At 43.6% G+C, this 19,107-nt stretch overlaps 1 protein-coding gene across 2 annotated transcripts; it reads left to right on the forward strand.

Annotated features, from left to right (window-relative positions):
• The first annotated feature begins 642 nt into the window (after positions 1–642).
• On the forward strand, positions 643–17,420 carry TADA1 (transcriptional adaptor 1). 2 transcript variants are annotated; one of them, XM_026487560.3, is made up of 8 exons: positions 643–919; positions 5,674–5,765; positions 6,052–6,117; positions 10,163–10,260; positions 11,936–12,145; positions 13,596–13,747; positions 15,670–15,832; positions 16,264–17,420. In XM_026487560.3, the coding sequence occupies exons 1-8, from the start codon at positions 846–848 to the stop codon at positions 16,414–16,416; spliced, it is 1,008 nt and encodes a 335-aa protein (XP_026343345.1). In that variant the 5' UTR covers positions 643–845; the 3' UTR covers positions 16,417–17,420. The 2 variants fall into 2 exon arrangements, with proteins under 2 accessions (XP_026343345.1, XP_026343343.1); XM_026487558.4 differs by having other exon boundaries at positions 679–919; positions 11,936–12,178.
• The last annotated feature ends 1,687 nt before the right edge of the window (positions 17,421–19,107 follow it).

The following is a 19,107-nucleotide window of genomic DNA, read 5'->3' on the forward strand; positions in this document are numbered from 1 at the left end:
GAAGAGGCAGAAAATTAACAAGACGAATCTATTAAGTGGCATATTACATGATTAGCGCGTGGCCAACATTAAGGCAAAGAAAGAGAACCCAACTGATACGGCATTTACTTTTTTTTATAATATTTTTTTTATTATATTATGTTAGTCACCATACAGTACATCCCTGGTTTCTGATGTAAAGTTCGATGATTCATTAGTTGGCGTATAACACCCAGTGCACCATGCAATACGTGCCCTACTACCCATCACCGGTCTATCCCATTCCCCCACCCCCCTCCCCTCTGAGGCCCTCAGTTTGTTTCCCAGAGTCTCTCATGGTTCATTCCCCCTTCTGTTTACCCCCCCCCCCTTACTTCTTCCTTTTCTTCTCCTACCGATCTTCCTAGTTCTTATGTTCCATAGGAGAGAGAAACCATATGATAATTGTCTTTCTCATTTACTTTCTGATATGCGTGGGAAGATGCTCATCTTGGTGGAAGGACCTGGCCGAATTCAGTTTGCCCCGCGGGTCAGACTGCAAGAGCTCGGCAGCCCCGGCCCTGCAGGCGTCGCTGCAGCCCAGTTGGGCCACGGGTTTAAGTTGGGCGCGGGAGGGCCAAAGGACACGAATCATGTGACTCGAGGGGGCGGGAGCGGGAGGACGGAGAAAACTGTGAATTTGCCTGCTCACTTTCTCTTCAGGAAGGCGGGCGGAGCCGAAAACCAAATAAACGTCTTCTGAGCGGCTGGGGGCGGGACAGACGGAGCCGCCTGAGCCTCCAGCGCCTAGACTCTCGCGGAATTGGTTTTTCGGTTGTTGGTCACTGTGCAGAGCGGTCTGCGGTCGGGCCGAGACGTGGGGAGCAATGGCGACCTTTGTGAGCGAGCTGGAGGCGGCCAAGAAGAACCTCAGCGAGGCCCTGGGGGACAACGTGAAACAGTAAGAGCTGTCGTGGCGCAGCCTCCAGGTCTCCGCGCCGGCGCTCCCCTCGCTTCGGGCTGCCGACCCGCCCTGGAGATGCCCCCCGCCGCCCCGAGGCCTGTGCGGCTTGGCGTCGCGGGCGGCGGGGCCTCCGGGTTCGTCGGGCAGGAGTCGGGCGCGCGAGCCGGACTCGCCCAGCTGGAGGGGCCGGGCCTCCCCGGCTCCCCCGGGACTCGGGCGGGCGCCTTGGCCCGGGACCTGCCCTGGGTGGGGCGGGAGGGGCGCGCTGCACACCCCAGGGCCTGCCCAGCGGTTGCGGGCCCTGCGCGGAGTTCGGGACGCGGGAGCGGGAGCCCGACGCGCCCCTGGAGGGCTTCCTGGAGGCGGCCGCCGATGGAGGTCGGCGCCGCGTAGACCTGGCGTCGTAGAGCACCGATGGCATTCCGAAAGACGGACAGAGCGTCCGGTGAAATTCCGAGCATCACTGCGGGTCAGTGAGGAGCTCGGAGCGGACGTTCTCCGAAGGCGCTGCCTCCTGAGAGACGGGAGGCGGACGCGGCCGCGGTTCCCGGTTAACCGATGTGAAGGCAGGTCTGGGGCGGCTGTGTCGCAAGGCCTCTCGTGCCTGGGCCCTAGCACTGATGCCCTCCGAGGGTCCTCGCGTCCGGCTGGGCACCCGTGCTCGGCCGGGGCGCGCGCTGAGCGCCGGGGGTCAGAACAGTCGTTGAGCCGAGGCCGAGGCCCCAGAATATACTGCTGAGCTTCAGGCAGAAGTTTGGAAATTTTCAGAACGTTAATGGTTATGACCATTTTATTTTTTAAAAACATAGGAATTGCATTTTAAATGTTCAGGCTATAATGCCTGTGTCGTTGCTGCGACGTTCCACACAAAAATTTGCATTGCGCATAGGTGGTCCTTTAGACGTACTGTTGCTGGAGGAGCGAGGCATTTGGGGGACACTTTCCTCTTCTCCGTGTCTTTTTCTTTATACTCTTTAGTATGACTACACTGAGGTTACTTGGATGTCGTGCGTTATTTTGGAATTTTTCCTTGTGGAATTTTGGGGTGGTGGAGTTGACATTATGCTTTTTATCCTAGCAAGACACGCAGAATTCCCGAGTAAGACTTCCTGAAACACTCATGGCCTAAACAGAATAACTAGAAACAGAATATCATTTTTTAAAAGATTTATTTATTTATTCGAGAATGAGAAAGAGAGACACGAGCCAGAGAGGCAGGGAGAAGCACTGATCCTGATCCTGTCGTGGGGCTCAGTGTCACCCTGAGATCATGACCAGAGCCGAAATCAAGAGCCTAACACTTAACCATCTGTGCCACCCAGGCGCCCCAAACAAAATATAATTCTTAAAGGTTATTTTAATGTTATGAACGTTGACCAAACTTCTACAAACACTAGCATTAAACTCTAATCTATTATTTGGGCATAATTATTTAAATTTTTGTGAACATTTATTGACTCCCAAAGATAAAATATTCTACCTAAAATTACATTTTAATATTCATATTTACTGTGAATTTCTTTGCCTATTTAATTAATTGGAAATTATTATTTTAATAGGTAAAATTAACAGTTTTCACCATTTATTAATTACTATAGTTTCTTTTGTAATACTGACTACTACCATTTATGTTTTTTTAAGCATAATTGACTTTTTACTGTTCCATCTAGGATGCTTAAAATATTTCAAAGTGTTTACGCACCGTGATAACTCTGAGGGATCTGGCTTGTCGGTGTAGTTTACTGACTAGATGTGATGGTGACTTCTGTGATCCTACACATATCACACATGGTGGCCAGAAATCGGAAGTTAGGAGTTCATATTTGGTCTTTAAAGGCCAATGCTGGCTGTCAGATGTTGATCAACTAGAGATGCTGGGGCCACATTTGGTGCATCTGTAGTGTGGGTCTCCGCGGACACTAACACCGCAGTCAGAATCCACTTCTGTGCAGGAATACTCAGTGGCGCTGTGTTGTTTCGTATGAATTTTATCTCCATTCTCTCTCTGTCTTGTTTCCCCTGCTCCTTAAAAAGTGCCTCTTGGTTGAACGCTCTGTGATACTCTGTACAGTAATTTCTCACGTTTCTTCCATGAGTGCTTTGCTTTGGTTGCTATGACTTGGCCATTTAGACATGGTCCTTGGTGGTAAGTAGAGCAGAGAGAGTATATGGAGAACCCAGAGAAGAGTTGTTTTCTATTCATCTGGTTGTCCAGGCGTCCTTTTTGTCAGCTTCCAGAAAGACATGGCCTCTGCTAGGTAACTCACTTCCTGTAGTACCCAGGAGAGTGTCCTGGTTTAAGAGAGGTGTTGGATTTTTTGGTGTTTTGATCATATGTTATTTAGTTTTCTCCGAGTATCTTCAGTGTTTCCTAGTCTGATCCACTTACATTTCTCTCCCCTCACCCTCACCTTCATAGAGGTTGACCATTCCCTCAACTAACTGTTGAGGAAAACAGTTATTTGTCTACGGCTCTACATTAAGGGAACACAGAGACCAGGATTGGGGAGCAGGTCTGCCAAATCTCAGCATGGGTGCTGGCTCTTTGGGTTAGCAGGTTTGCCATTGGAGAAGACGGGTAGTATCATGTTGGCAGAGCTTCCTGGTACTGCCTGGTTTTACTTACAAGTTCACGTTCAAAATACGGATATATTTGCATCTTTCTTGGAAAATAGGGACACAGGGCTTTTAAATAATATAATTTGTCTGATTTTACTATCTTTTGTTGGATAGAATGGGACGGGAAAAGACTTGTTTTTTCTGTGGAGCTTTATTTCATATCATAATTGTTCCTGTCCTAAAAAAAAAAAAAAAAGCATTTAAGTGTCCATTGTTGGGAAGTTATTGACTTATGAGTGTGTATCAGGTGAAAAGTCGTGCCAAACTCTAGAACTAAACATATTTTGCTGTTGAGTGAAATGGGTCTTGGGCACCTTTGACTCCCTTAAAGCCATGGTTTTCTCCTAGAAAAAAAGAATGCACATGAACCCAAGCTTTGCATGCAGTTAGGTGCATACACAGCCGGTTACATGCAGAGATGCGTGCGAAGAGGACTTGAAGCTAATCTGTGTCAGGAGAAGCCCTGCCGTGGGTGTAAGAAGGCAGCGAGAGCCTTAAACCATCTCCTTTAGAAATCTTTTTTTTTTTTTTTTTTCTTTTCCGTCAGGAACTCAAGCGAGCATCAGAAAGTAGCTAAGTGTGAATTGAAAGTGATTGTAAGACATGGACTGAGTAATTTTTAATTCTGTTTTGTGAGCAAAGAGGAGCTTCCTTAAGCACTGAATCAAGGGCTGTGGACGTGAAAAGTCATATTTTACTCCTGTTTCTAATAATATTATTAAGGCATAAAGGATCAAATCTTTTTTTTTCCCTGCTAGTTAACTGGTACCTTTTATGATTAGTAGTTGATTTTCACTTTAAAACCACTGAGTTTCTCAGATCCACGGGTATTTTGTGGTGAGGTGTTTTAGAAACTCATTACTTCAGCCAGTTAGATTAAAACTTGAGTTCATTTGAAAGGAAGGAGGTGACCATGATCAGTATTCATGACCACTTCCCACCCCATAAAACACATACACCTTTAAAATATAAATTTTTTTTAATTGGGGGGATGATAGATATATAACATATTAGTTTCAGGTGTGCAACAAGTATTCTATATATATTGCAAAATGATCATCACAGTAAGTAGTTAATATCTGTCACGATACATAGTTACAAAGTTTTTTTCTTATGAACTTTTAAGATCTCTCAGCAATTTTGAAATATACAATATAGTATCATTAATTATAGTTAATAATTAGAAAATTAATGTATTTGAAATTAATATTTAAAAGTTAACACTTTTAATAATAATACTTTTAAAATATAAATCTTAAATGTAGGATTCTGGAGGGTAGGTCTTTTAGAATGGTAACAGTGAGGAAGGAAGGGTACAACTGTGGTTTTTGACTAAATGATTCATGAGCCCGATTATGTGGCTACCTGTCAGTCCCTTTTGGGAAAAACTTTTCTTCCATGTACTTCTTCCACGTAATTCTGATTCCTAGGTGTATTGGTTTTCAAGGCTGCCATCACAAAATACCACAGATGGGGTGGCTTAAACAACAGAGATTTGTTTTCTCATAGTTCTGGAGGCTGGAAGTCTGACATCAAGGTGTCATCAGGGTTGTTTTTTCTGAGGCCTCTCCCTCTGGGTAGTACGTGGCCACTGTCTGGCGTGTGTGTGTGTGTGTGTGTGTGTGTCCCCTGATCTCTTACAAGGATACCCATCACATCGGCTTAGGGCCCACCCTGAAGAGGCCATTTTAATTTAATTACCTCTTTAAAGGGTTTGCCTCCAAATACAGTCACATCCTGGGTGCTGAGGGGCTAGCGTTTCAACATGTGAATTTGGGCGGAGGAGCACACCTCAGCTCATAATTCAATAGGGAATGCAGAATTTCCTTCCGTGGGTTTTGGAGCAGGTAAGGTGAATGAATCGGGGAAAGAAGCAGACCCCTTGGTTCTTTTTTTTTTTTTTTTAAAGATTTTATTTATTTATTTGACAGAGATAGAGACAGCCAGTGAGAGAGGGAACACAAGCAGGGGGAGTGGGAGAGGAAGAAGCAGGCTCACAGCGGAGGAGCCTGATGTGGGGCTCGATCCCATAACACCAGGATCACGCCCTGAGCCGAAGGCAGATGCTTAACCGCTGTGCCACCCAGGCGCCCCAGACCCCTTGGTTCTTAATACTGCTTCTGCCTTTGCAGATACTGGGCTAACTTAAAGTTGTGGTTCAAGCAGAAGATCAGCAAAGAAGAGTTTGACCTTGAAGCTCATAGACTTCTCACACAGGATAATGGTAAGATCATTATCTGGGGAGTTATTTTACTATTCTGAAGTTTTCCTGCATTTGTAATAAATGGCAAATAGGTAATTGCAATAATAAATTGCAGTACATTTTGCAGTCTTATCACTTAAAAGAATAAAATTGGGTTTTTAGTGGTGTGTAAGATTATTTTAATAATATGGATATTTAAAATAAAGTGTAAAGAATGGCAGGGTAGGGGATAATCCAAAGTCAAATAATGGTTTCCTTATGTTTTCAGTGTTTTGTATTTGACTTGTGACGATCTTCCCTTTTTCAGTCCATTCTCACAACGATTTCCTCCTGGCTATTCTTACGCGTTGTCAGATTTTGGTGTCTACACCAGGTAAGAGAGTGGAAATACTTCCAGGTATGTCAGTCAGCAAAGCCATGGAGCACTGGGCTTTAGCTTCCTTTAACAGACACATCTGTTGTTTGCAAATGAAATGTTCTTTGAACTGCTCAGAAGAAAACATTTAATATGTAGGTACAGACTGTGTTATAGAACCTTTGTAAAGCCGGTGATTTCCCTGCGCTTATATTGACTTTCGGTCTTTACTCTCCACTTAGCTTGATTTTAGGTTACTTAAATGAAAGACGAGTGAGGAAGAGGGTGGGCAGTCAGAATGGAGAAGCTGAAGGCAGCTGGTGTTAGGAGAGGGTTTCCGTGATGGAGGGAAGGTGAGTTCGGGTTCGGTGGAGGGAAACCACTGTGTATGGTGAAAACCCGAACTTTCACTTGTATCCTCAAGTAGGGTAGTAGCACCTGGAAGGTTAGAGCCGCAGCGTGTTGGGGACATAGGTAGAAGCTAAGTCTGTCACTTCAGCCTACAGAGTTAGAGATAAAACAGTGACTACTTTGCCCCTAATGTTTTGGAGCTTAAGGGGTACAAGTCACTTCTTTCAACCATCTTAATTTAATCAAGTAGTCAAAAATAAATGATTAAATACATTAAAAACTTGTCTTGCAGTAAAACCCTGCGCTCTTGTTAAAAGCTTGGATTAATAGGTACCTCCTGCTGTAGATTAAGTTGAATATTTTTGTTTTTAAAGGACCTCTGGCGATTGTGACGGTCATCTTTATGTAGAAGTGACTACTAGTACTTTTGTCGTTTCTCTCTGCTAACCTCTACTGTATGATAAAGAATTCAGATACAGTCTCCTAAAGTCCAAGTCCTGCACACTCAAAAAAGTCATCATTGGTGTAGTGAACAGTGAGCATTTGTTTATGGAGAGTGGGGTCAGTAGGGGCTGCTTCCCTTACCCACACTGCCCTTTGCTGCACATTGTCACATGCGTCAGACTTCTGATGGTCTGTTTTCTTTAAATAGAGATGGACTTCAGCTAGTTAAATCGTAAAGATGATCCGCTCCTCTGTGTAAAATTTAATTTGATCAGGAAAGCCAACATTGTGAGAACTAGATCTTGCTTTTTACGTAGGTATATTCCAAAGTGTCATATGTGCGAAACGTGAGTGGTATGATTGGGAGTAAAAACCCCAGTTGACAGGAGTCAAGAGACTTAGGTTCAGGTTTACGTTTTGCCACTAGCTTAGGTGGGATAGTTAATTATTGGGTGTTCTTAACTTTCACATTTATAAAATACAGTAATGTTTGCCCTACAATATATGTATAAAAAAGCTGACAAAAGAACATATGAAAAAGTGCTCTTGAAAGTAAAAAATGCCAAACAAATATGAAGTGGTATTAGTAAGTGTTAAGTGACTGATTTTAACTAAATTAAACCTTTGATATTCATGAATGTTTGTTACTGGTTATTTTAAAATAAATGAGGAAACATTTGGAATTTGAGAGGTTATTTCACTATCAGACATCCAAAGTACATTTCCTCAAAGTGAAATTAATAGTTGCTGCCAGCAAAGAGATGATTTCTATTAAAAGTAAAATAGAGAAATAGTTCTCTGTATGTATGATACTTAGGGATGGGTTTTCTGTTTCTCTCAGCTAGGCAGGAAAGATGATTTTAATAACAATGTCGAGTGCAATGCAGCACTTTCTGTGCATTCTTTTTAATCTTCACAACAGCTCTTCAGGGTAGATATTATCCTCTTTTTATGGGTTAGGAAACAAACTTTAGGGAAGACAGAAAGAAAAGCAAAACTTAACGGACACCTTATCCAGCTAGTAAGTGCAGGTGTGTTGGATCCACGCTGAAATCTGCCTGCCTCTGGAAGGCTGTCCTTGTCGTCAGTCAGTCCTTAGGACTGTGCTCTGCTTCCTCGCCTGGAACGTGGCCACAGGTCAGCAGCGCCACCTGCCATCCAGGCCATCCAGCAGGAGTAGGTTTCTCTGGGAGTCTTCTGAGGTTGGCCGACCTCATCCGTGAGACCTGGGCGTACCAAAGATATTTGAGGTGCTGGGGAGGAGGAACCTGACTTCCCAGTCCAGTTAACATGTGGTGTTACGTCAGTCCCAGGTGTACAGCGAAGTGACTCAGCAGTTCTCTGCATCACCCAGTGCTCATCATGATAAGTGTCCAAACAGCTCTTTGTTAACTGACAGACTTTTTAAAAAGCTTTAAAAACTCATTCTTCAAAGAAACATCAAAATGGAAATAATGTTTTTGCTTAGATGATGAGTGGTTTTTTTTTTGTCTTATAAAAATTTGGGGGGGTAATTTTTTCTCCAGTGTACTGTAATGAGCTTGAATTATTTTGATGTGTTTTTCTTTATATATACGTACACTCATGGTTAGAAAGAAATGATACAGAAGGTCTTACAATGCAACGTTCCTTCCCACTCCTAGACTTCTTCTCAAAGACAACTACTTTGTTTCTTGTTCTTCTGGTAGGACTTCGATAGCTCCTCACTGGAGCTTAAACCTCTTTCTGGATTTACTGATTTTAGACATCTGTCTTAATGCTTTGTGTTTGTGAGATTTCCTCAACTCTTTCAACCTTTCTGTCCAATACATTCTTTTTTTTTTTTTTTTTTTTTTTAAGATTTTATTTATTTGAAAGAAAGAGAGAATACAGGCAGGGGGAGAAGCAGACTCCCTGCTGAGCAGGGATTCCCAGGACCCTGGGATCATGACCTGAGCCGAAGGCAGCCGCTTAATTGACTGAACCGCCCAGGCGCCCCTCCAATGCATTCTCTAATTCAGCAATTTTTATAATCTCTTCTTTTTGTTTTATGAATCTACATCTTTTCAAACTTCTCTGAACATACCAGTTAGAAATTATTTGAAGTCCTTTGTGTTGCCTGAATTCTTTAATCTGGGACCTCTATTTTCTGTGTGTTTAGCTTGGTCTTTCTGATCATGTTAAAGATTATCATCAGATGTCTGGTGATTCGTGTTTAAGAGTGAAGTATGCAGTGCCCGGGTGAGTGAGCTGACGGGAGGCCAGCTAAACTGGGGTTCCTCAAATGCCAGCATGCAGACAGTTGTGCTCTAGGGTGCCAACATCCATACCAACTGCCTTCGTAAATCCCAGAAATTCTGTTCAGTTTAACTAGAGGAGAACCCTCCATTCTCTTGCCCCCTGTCCCCCTTCCCCTGCTGTTGTAAATACTGTGCTATGTACGGGCGTGAGCTGGGCTGGCTTCAGGGCCTGTGAGCTGCCCATGAACTCAGAAGGGCCCCATACTTGGCTTAGTGCTCTACTGTGGTTGCTTTGAAATTGTAAATGTTTGAACAAGGGACCCTGCATTTTTATTTTGTACTGAGCGCACTGCTAGTGGTGAGTAAAGGGGTTTGTGTAGATGATTTTTTAATATAGACCTTCCGTTTATCTCGTTTTTAGCTTTACTGATCCCTCCCTGGTTACTTACCTTCTCCAAATCCAGATTCTTTGTGGATTTCTGCTGTGCAGGTTGACTGGTTTCTGCATTTCCCAACCTTGCCTAGCCTCGGTTACGGCTTCCATGCATCTGCTTGTAATTCAGCACCTTTTTAGCTCATTGTTGAAATTTGCTGAGATCTCATCTTGTTCATGCATCTCCTTTTTGTCACTGTTGTGGATATGTGCTGTTTACTTTCCACTATTACCATTTTCAGTAGGGTTTTGGAAGAGAGAGGAGATAAATTCATGTGCTCTGTTCGCCATCTTGAACTAGAAATTTCTGTCCTACTTTTTTGATACTTGCTGCTACTCATGAGCAAACAAAGCACCCAATAAACATTAATTAAAATATGAAAAACAAAGTGTGTCTTCATAAAGGAATAATTTCACCTACAGCTGAAAAAAACATGATTTGAGAGGATTCATAATTTTGTTTAGAAAGTGGAAAGGGAAGATCTGAATTTAAGCATTTATTATTTATTTTCATTACTTGAGCATGCCATACTTTTTTAGCCCAAAATGAAAACAAACTTAGCAGTTGACAACTGTCATTATTTTCTCTTATGGTTATGATTTTTCTCTCTCACAGAGGGTGCTGGATCTTTGCCCTGGACTGGGGGTTCTGCAGCTAAACCTGGAAAACCAAAGGGGAAGAAAAAGCTTTCTTCTGTTCGTCAGAAATTTGATGTAGGTTGTTATTCAGTAGATCTTGGTAACAACTGATTTAAATGCTGGTGTGATGAAACTGGCTTTAGTTTCTAAATAAATCTTAAAATACTGGTAGTAGAGTTGAAAAAAAGGGGGGCATGATTCAAGGAGGAAATATGTTACTGTATTTGAAGTTGATGAGAGTTCCAAAGATTATGAGTCCCAAGTGTCTGAATTTTTATAATTCTAGTTTGTTATTATATAAATATTCACGTTTTCATTAGTACCTAATGATTTTTTAATGATTCAAAAAGTATGCCTGTATTCTCTCTCCTCTTAAATATTTTTCTGGAATGAATAATGTTTCTTACATTGAGGACTTCTGTTCCGGGCTCCAGGATGCCTGGAGGCCTCTGGAGGGATCCTGGTGATACCCAGCTAGGCCTGGAGCCTTTGGGGATCAGCAGAGAAGCCATGAAGGCATGTGGCTATGACATTTGGAAACATTTTAGAGTAACTTGCTTTTTTGTTTGTATTTGGGGAAGAAAGTTTCTCAAAAGTACTCCTTTTCTAGATTTGACTAGGTGTTGATAGGGTTATTGACTAACATCAACAAACATTTATTGCTACCTTTGCTCTTTATTTTCTATCAATCATATTTAATCTGGAGGGCATCAGTATCTCCAAAGAGGAATACCTTGGTTTAAAAAGGGATGTTTGATATAAAATACAGTTTTTTGTACTTGGAAAATGGAAAAACAACCAGTGTTTCTTTTGTAATAACAAACTTCAAACAGGGACTGGTCCTATTCGCTACCAGCAGTGTATCTCCCAGCTGATGATGGAGGATACGATGGGCTGTCTGAATCTACCAGAGGTTTTATGGGTGGGAAAAGATTGAGAAATACTAGTTGTTTTGTTTTTTTTTTTTAAGATTTATTTATTTATTTTAGAGAGAGAGAGCGAGCGTGCACACCCACGCTCCTGTGAGCAGGGGGAGGGGCAGAGGGAGAGAGAATCTCAAGCAGACTCCCCACTGAGCACGGAGCCCTACTTGGGGCTCCATCTCATGACTCTGAGATCATGACCTGAACCGAAATCAAGAGTCAGATGGGTGCTTAACCAGCTGAGCCACCCAGGCGCCCCAAGAGAAGCTATTTTAAATAATTAGAATGACTGTGTGTTAGCAAGATTCTGTGTTAAGGATTTTAAATAGAAGATGATATAAAATTGTTACACTGTCTGGTGTTCTCTTGGGATGCCTGTTATTAGATCTGTTATGTTGGCTGGCTAGGCTTTTTAGAGCATAATTGGAGTATTACTACATATTTCTGCTATCAGAACTTGCATACTTACGAGTATACTTAAAATGCTCTGACTTATTTGAAAACAGGTTTCTATCATCTCCTTTCCCCTAATTGTAATTTTGAGCCCAGGGCCATATGCGCTGTGATTACCAAGGCACTGATTGAATGGAATAACGTGCCGTGCATCCTACATTCTTCCCCTTAATGCCCGTCTTCAGTATTACTCTGTAAAGGGTGTGAATCTATGATTATTTGTGCATGAGTTACTTTTTCTTTTTTTTAACTCCTGTTGTACGGTTTTGGAGGCATTAATTTGTGGGCTCTCAGGTCCAGTAAATTGGTTACTTTTGTTTGTCTTATTACTTGCCACTGTGATGAATAATTTTGAAAAGTTTTCTTACCCATAGCATAGATTCCAGCCTCAAAATCCCCTCTCGGGAGCCCAGCAGTTTGTGGCAAAGGATCCCCAAGATGATGATGACTTGAAACTTTGTTCCCACACAATGATGCTCCCCACGCGGGGTCAGCTTGAAGGGAGGATGATAGTGACCGCTTACGAGCACGGGCTGGACAACGTCACCGAGGAGGCTGTCTCCGCTGTGGTCCAGGCGGTGGAGGTTGGTGTGCTGGTGGCGGAAACAATCTTACAGGTTGGATGTAACGAGCTTGTGCGTGTTGTTAAAAGTTGGTATTGCAAGAAAAGAACCGAAATGTCGCGATCTCAGAATTATCATCTTGAAATGGTTTTCTTTTGAGGAGAGAAGCACCTCGTAGTCCAAGCAGTTGCCTTCAGTTAACAGACTAAGCACTTCAGAAAGGTGTTTTTTGTCTTTTTTTTAAAATTTATTTGACAGAGAGAGACAGCCAGCGAGAGAGGGAACACAGCAGGGGAGTGGGAGAGGAAGAAGCAGGCTCCCAGCGGAGGAGCCCGATGTGGGGCTCGATCCCAGAACGCCAGGATCAAGCCCTGAGCCGAAGTCAGATGCTTAATGACTGTGCCACCCAGGCGCCCCTAATTTATGGCATAACACTTCTGCTTGATTTGGTGTTTAATTTAACAGGGGAACAGTTTTTAAGGGGAAAAAAACGGGATTGAGAATCCTAAAGATGAAAATCACTGATTTTGGCTGGGGCACAGCATTTAAAGAGTGTTAGACGTGGTGTCTAAACAGTGGGGTTCTTGTCTCTGCGTACTCTTTCACTGATCCATTCACTTTATTCATTTAGTTCTTTGACAAAATGTATTGGGTTCTGTAGTCACAGGTATGCCAGGCGATATTGGGTAATTCCCAGTACGTGGGGCCTCGCATTTCCTCACATGGACCTCAAAGATCATAGTAGCTGCCTCGGGAAGTTGTAAACATTAAATGAATTGTGTGTGTGGAAAGGACAGATTAAATCATTAAGGCTTGGATAGGAGATTATCTTGTTGGTCTAGTTGAAACACCAGGCCTGATCCTGACTCCCCTGTTACTAATAGTAGACTGGGACCAGCTCTGTGTCTTTATTCTCACGGACATTTTCCATTCCTGTCGTATGTACTTGGTTCTCATAAAGAGATACGAAATACCTAACTTCTTGTTTATTTCCTATATATCTGTATATGTGGCTTTTGAGACAGCCAAGGTTCTTTTCATGCAGGGATTTTAGTAGATTGGACATTATAACCAATAAACCTTAGGTCTTAAAACTTTTTGTCCTGTTTTAAGCCAGGTTTCAAGGTAGTTTGCCTCCTTTTAAAAATTTTGTGTATTTATTTTTGTACTTTTATTTAAAGCTATCTGAAAATCCTTGAGAGAGAAGCCAGTTTAGAGCTAGAAATAACGTCTTTAATAAATTTCATGTAGAGCAAACCCATATTAAATAGAACTAAATAGAAATAGCACATCTCTGTCTTCCCTGCGCCCTCCAGCTCCGGGAAACACGCATCTGGCTGCACCGCATGCTGGCCTGTCTCGTATCTCCATACATGAAACGCTAGGAGACGTTTTTCGGTCAGTGGAAGTTTTATGATTTGCTTTTAAGCAGGAGTTCATGCTATTTTTCTTTTCTTTCTTGTTTTTACAGAATCACCTTAAAGATATATTGACATCAGTTGTGTCAAGAAGGAAAGCTTATCGGTTACGTGATGGTCATTTTAAATATGCCTTTGGTAGTAACGTAACCCCTCAGCCGTACCTGAAGAATAGTGTGGTAGCTTACAACAACTTAATAGAAAGGTATATGAAGTCTCTTGTGATTTTGCAGCCGTCCTTTCTAGTCGGCGTACTACTGTGGTGTGTTAGACCAGTGGTCGGTGATTGAGCATCATGCCTCTGAGTCTGAAGTACCTGTGAGAGCAGCGCGGTTTTACTTCCTTCAGTTGCGCCCTTGCACAATGACTAGGTTTCTCGGAAGTGAAGTTGCAGGGGCTGTCCCACGTGGTTTAACGGGAGTGCTCCCCGTTTTCTGAGGTGGATGGAGTGGTTCCCTGAGGTGGTGCATTCAGAGGGCTCCTAAGGGGCAGCACTTGCCTGCTGGTAGAAGTGGGCCTGCCCTCCCTCAGAAGCACGGCCTGTGACTGTTGGGTCGAGGTTGGGCATCTAGATGGTGGGGGGAGGGGTGGGAGGTGTTTCTCTATGTCCTTACGTGGCTTCTGTAGCTGTCTGTAGCTCAAGGGAGTGGCCCGTGCTGGGTGTCATCGGGTTGCTCTTGGCCGACCTGGTCTCGGCCCCAGACCAGGGGGCCACCACCCTGCATGGACGGCTCCCAGGACTTGTCATGTCCCGAGTCATCACTTTAGGAGATGCCCTGGATTACCTTTCGTCTCATCCATGTGTTGTCTGTTTTCACCCTCCACCTTCCTTTCGTCCTTCCCTGCAAATTATTTAGTCCAAATTTTAAGCCTTCAGGAAGGCAAAGGCAATGATGTAATTTTTCTCATGGTAACTGAAGTGACTGATTTCTTTGCGCGCCAGTTATCTGGTTGGTTTAGGGTGATGACAGGGAGGTCCAGGTTCCGAGAGAGAAGTGTAACTGGGAAGGCTGGTGGGAGTGATGATGCGGAAGGACTAACAGGAAGGAAGGGTAGGAGATGTGGTGGGAAAGGGGTGAGAAGAGAGTTGGTACAGCAGAGTGTTGACAGCACGTGGAGGGCGTTGTGCCAGGGCCTGCTTCGTGGCTGGAGACTCTGCGGGGCTCACAAGGCCCATTTTGAAGAGCATGGTCTTCAGTTGGGTTCACTATTTATATTTAGATTGCCGGATGTGACGACTTCCAATCTTAGTCTCATTCAGGCCTACCTCTGTGTGAGTGCTTGTTCTCTTCTGTAAGTCATTCTTTTCTAGAAGAAATGAAACCAAAAAAAGGGGGGGGGGGCTCCTTTTAGTGGCTGAACGCTGGGAGCAGTGTCTGTGACCCTGCCAGGCCTCCTGAGCTGCCCTCTCCCCCACCGGCCAGTCCCTGGAGGGCTTCTGCCTCCCTCTCGGCTGCATGTTTCCCTGACACGGCCGCCTCTGTCTGGTGCCCGTGCTCGCGCTCAGACCTCGTGCGTGCTTTCGTCCGAGTTACCTCTTCGCTGTTGCTCTACCTCCTAGATGTTCTGTGGGGTTGTGTAGGTCATGTCCTGCAGTATGGTGATGTAGAAATTATGCCTGACTGCCCTGCTGGGTCCTGTCTTAGGAAACTGGCAAGATTTGGATTTTCTCCATCGTCCACGTTTCCCTGTTGCTTATTCTGTGCTGTGTCTTCTTTTCTTGCTATTTTTCAACCCTGGTATCTCCAGTTACGTTTTATCTTCCTCTCCCAAGTCAGTTTTTCAACTCCATTTTCCTTTAATTAAGGTCTATTTTTTCCCCTGACTAGAAACACTTTAAGGGCAGGGAACAGTTCGGGCTCAGTACCCTGAGCTCAGTGAATATCGTAACTTTGGGAAGAGAGGAGTGTCAGTGCAGTTGCTCTACATTTTGCTTCTGGCCTGACAGAGGGGCTGCCTTTAAAAATTAAAATTATGGGCTACTCATGTATATACTAGCTAAAAAATAATTGGGTTTGTAATTGGGTTTCTCATTCATTGGAAGGTATTTTTAATAAGAAGCAGTAGAGCCCATTTCTATTCTGGTGGTTCAGTTGTCTCCTTCCTAGTTACTGGCTTTGTTTTCAGTCCTCCAGCCTTTTCTGCTCCTTGTGCCGGTCAGAACCCAGCTTCTCAGCCGCCCCCTGACGATGCGGAGCAGCAGGCCGCGCTCCTGCTGGCGTGCTCCGGGGACACTCTGCCTGCCTCTTTGCCTCCAGTCAACATGTATGACCTCTTTGAAGCTTTGCAGGTAACTCTTGGCCCCTTACGGCTGACCTGGATTTATGGAGAGGTTCAACGTTGCCTCGCGTTGATAGATTCAGGAGCTGTCCCTCCTCCTGGTTTTGGTTTTCAGTTTGTTATTAAAGCCATTAATACTGCCCTCATTTTTCAAATCCAGGGCCCGGGCCTCCTTCCTAACTTACCTCTCCCAGCCCCCATGTCCCCAGTGAAAGAAAGGAAAGAAAAACAATCTTCTTGTTCCCTTACTCCGATTTCAGAAGCTTGTTAGTTCTTTGTTTTCTTGTTAGCTAGTTGGTGCTTCACTGGCTTACGGTTGATAGGCTCGTGCATCTTTTGTGTGAGTGTTTTGTTGATGTAACCTTTACTTTTTAATTTTGTGTGTTGGAAAAATAAATATACAGAGGTGTAATTGGAAACATGCTAATGTTTTAATCACAGGTACACAGGGAAGTCATTCCTACACATACCGTGTATGCTCTCAACATTGAAAGGGTCATCATGAAACTCTGGCATCCGAACCATGAAGAGCTGCAGCAAGACCAAGTCCACCGCCAGCGCCTGGCGGCCAAGGAAGGGCTGTTGCTCTGCTGAGTTAGGGTGATCTGAGGGTACGGGACCCTCAGCAAATTCATTGGTTATGGAGAATTGAATGTTTTTTGGGTCCACATTTCAAGACTGAAGTGTATAGTGTAAATATAAGTTTTCCTATGGAAATGTGACACCGAGTACATTTTGTGTTGCTACTGTGAAGCTATTAATATAAATGTGACTTTGATAATGACCTGTATCTCGTGTGTCTGTGCTCCCAGGTGTGGGAGTGAGCACCGATAAAATTCTGTGCCTGGAGGGGAGGTGTTTCTAGGCATCTGAGGCTTAGTACCCTGTGGTCTGCATGTGAGGTAGATGACATACTAGAACAAGGACGCTCTTACAACCTAGTCCCCATGATCAGCAGGACTCCTGCGCGTTCAGCAACGGCATATATTCTCTATCCGGCAAGCCTAAAATGTCTGCCTTTCTTCTAAAGAACTGGGCTCTTGCATTTTGGCTGAAATAAACCACACAGTGTTAAAAATCATATACCTCCTTTAGTGACCAGTTTAATTTTTAACAGATACAGGTGTCTCCCCCAAAGTTCATTACAACTCCACGGAAAATAGGACCCAGAAACGCTGTGCTGTTAGACAAAATAAAGTCCTTTCTTTGCATTAAAAACCAAAATAAAAACTCTGGAATGTAATTAATTAAGCTTACAAAGTTTTTTCCTCATAACTTAAGCTTCTTTTATAGTTACTATGCCCAAAGACTTTGATTGGCAAGTTCATCTATTGATTATTCCTATCAAATATGTTTTAAAAAGCCCATGTAGACATACTGAATTTATACTTAGAAATTCCCCAGTTCCTATGCAATTCTCTGCGTTTGGCAGTGTTACTAACAATAAAGTTTGTTTTTAGAGGTGGCTGTGTTAGAGCGTACAGACGGTTGCGTAGGTCTAAGTGATAGATGTATGGATACGTACACACGGTTCAGTACTTGGGTCTGCCTGTTGGATTTTTACTTTAAATGTGGCAAATAAACCTTTTGGGAGAAAACTTTCCTTTTGTGTGTTTATTAAGTAAACATATAAGGAATACTGCCTCCTACAGAAGTTTGAAAAGCCCTGCTCTGTGAGATCTTAGCAGACTTTTCAGAGATGTGCCAGATGAGAAATATTAAAGAACATGTCCCAACTTAGGTATGTCATTTCTTCCTTTTGTGATGTGTAGACTAAAAAATAAATAAATAAACAGTTTCAGTTCTTGGCACAAGTCTGAAAAGTCCTTTAGCGTTTTGGATAATTTTTCAGATTTAGAAGAATTTGGACCGGTATCTAGCTGAATGTAGTGGTTTTGTTTTGGGCTAGCTGTACATCTGGGGACTTAAGGCTAAGTATGTGTTAAATTTCATGCAGTCCTTCGGTGGAGAGCGGCCGGGAGCCTCAGCCACGGCCTGCTGCCTCTTGCAGTGACGGCTTCCAGGGAAGGCCGGACGGCAAGTCCTTGCTGCTCTCTAGGACGTGGCCTCCATCTGCAGAGTCACCTACTCCGGTAGGACCACAAGATACCAGAGGATTCCCTTTGCCTCCTAGGATTTGGGCCGACATGAAAATCTGCTTTCCATGCCGGTTTTCCGCAAGAACCAGTTTTGTAAAGTGGAAAGATGGGTTGAAGGTAGAGGGATACTTAGGGTTTTTCAGGAGAGACCCTGAAAGACTTGAACACCTCTGTTCCACCAAAGCTTGGCTCCAACCCTAACTGTTGCCAGCAGTTCCTGAGTGAAATTGGGACTGTTGTTAGAAAAATAACTCTCCCAATGAGGAAAAAGCTGTTAGAAACCAGATCATTTCGGACTTAGAATAAAGCTTAGTTTTCCTGGAGTGCAACTGTCTTCTAGCTACAGGTGTATCACTGTTAAGACTGGGTTTGCTAAGGCCCACCTTACCTTATACCAGGTACCCAGAGTGCCGGCTTGTTAGCACACGTTCTCAGCGCTCCGATCACCCCTGCTGTGATTAACCAACACGCGTTCCTCAGACACCACGCCACCCCCGCCATCCCCTGAAGCCATCCGGATGTCTCTGATTGGACTACACAATTAACTTCTGAAGGGTTACTCTTTGACCATTAGATAAATGTCTGCGTTCCATCTTATTTTTGGCTCTTGCCGAAATGCCTCCAGGATGTAGAAAAAGGGTAAGGACGCTGGGTTTTAGGAGTCAGACTTACGTGCTGTGGCCGACAGATTGGCTCAGCACTTGATTCTGGTGGCTTTAAAAAAGGGAAAGTGTCTGGATTATTCTTGGATAGTAGACTACTACTTATTTAATTGAATCTATGGGCATGGTAAATTGTCAGGATTAATTTGGCTAAAAGCACACCATGAAAGGGCATGTAGGTTCTTCATGCTTTCATTTTTAAAGAAATTTATGAAAACAGGATACTAAGTTTTCTTCTCTGTTCAACTTGCTAGCATGCCTTCACTCATTTAAAATTAATACCCCTCGATGTATTTCCTTCATGTGATATGTACCGTCCCGAGAACATCTGAAACATGACTGAGGAAAAAAGCTATTCACGGGGCACCTGGGTGGCTTAGTCAGTGAAGCGTCTGCCTTTGGCTCAGGTCTTGATCTCAGTCCTGGGATCGAGCCCCGCATCAGGCTCCCTGCTCAGCGGAGAGTCTGCTTCTCCCTCTGCCTGTGTCTCTCTCTCTCTCAAATAAATAAACTCTTTAAAAGAA

The sequence above is a fragment of the Ursus arctos genome, unplaced genomic scaffold (assembly GCF_023065955.2).
Source record: "Ursus arctos isolate Adak ecotype North America unplaced genomic scaffold, UrsArc2.0 scaffold_2, whole genome shotgun sequence".
In the NCBI taxonomy this organism is placed as follows: domain Eukaryota; kingdom Metazoa; phylum Chordata; class Mammalia; order Carnivora; family Ursidae; genus Ursus; species Ursus arctos.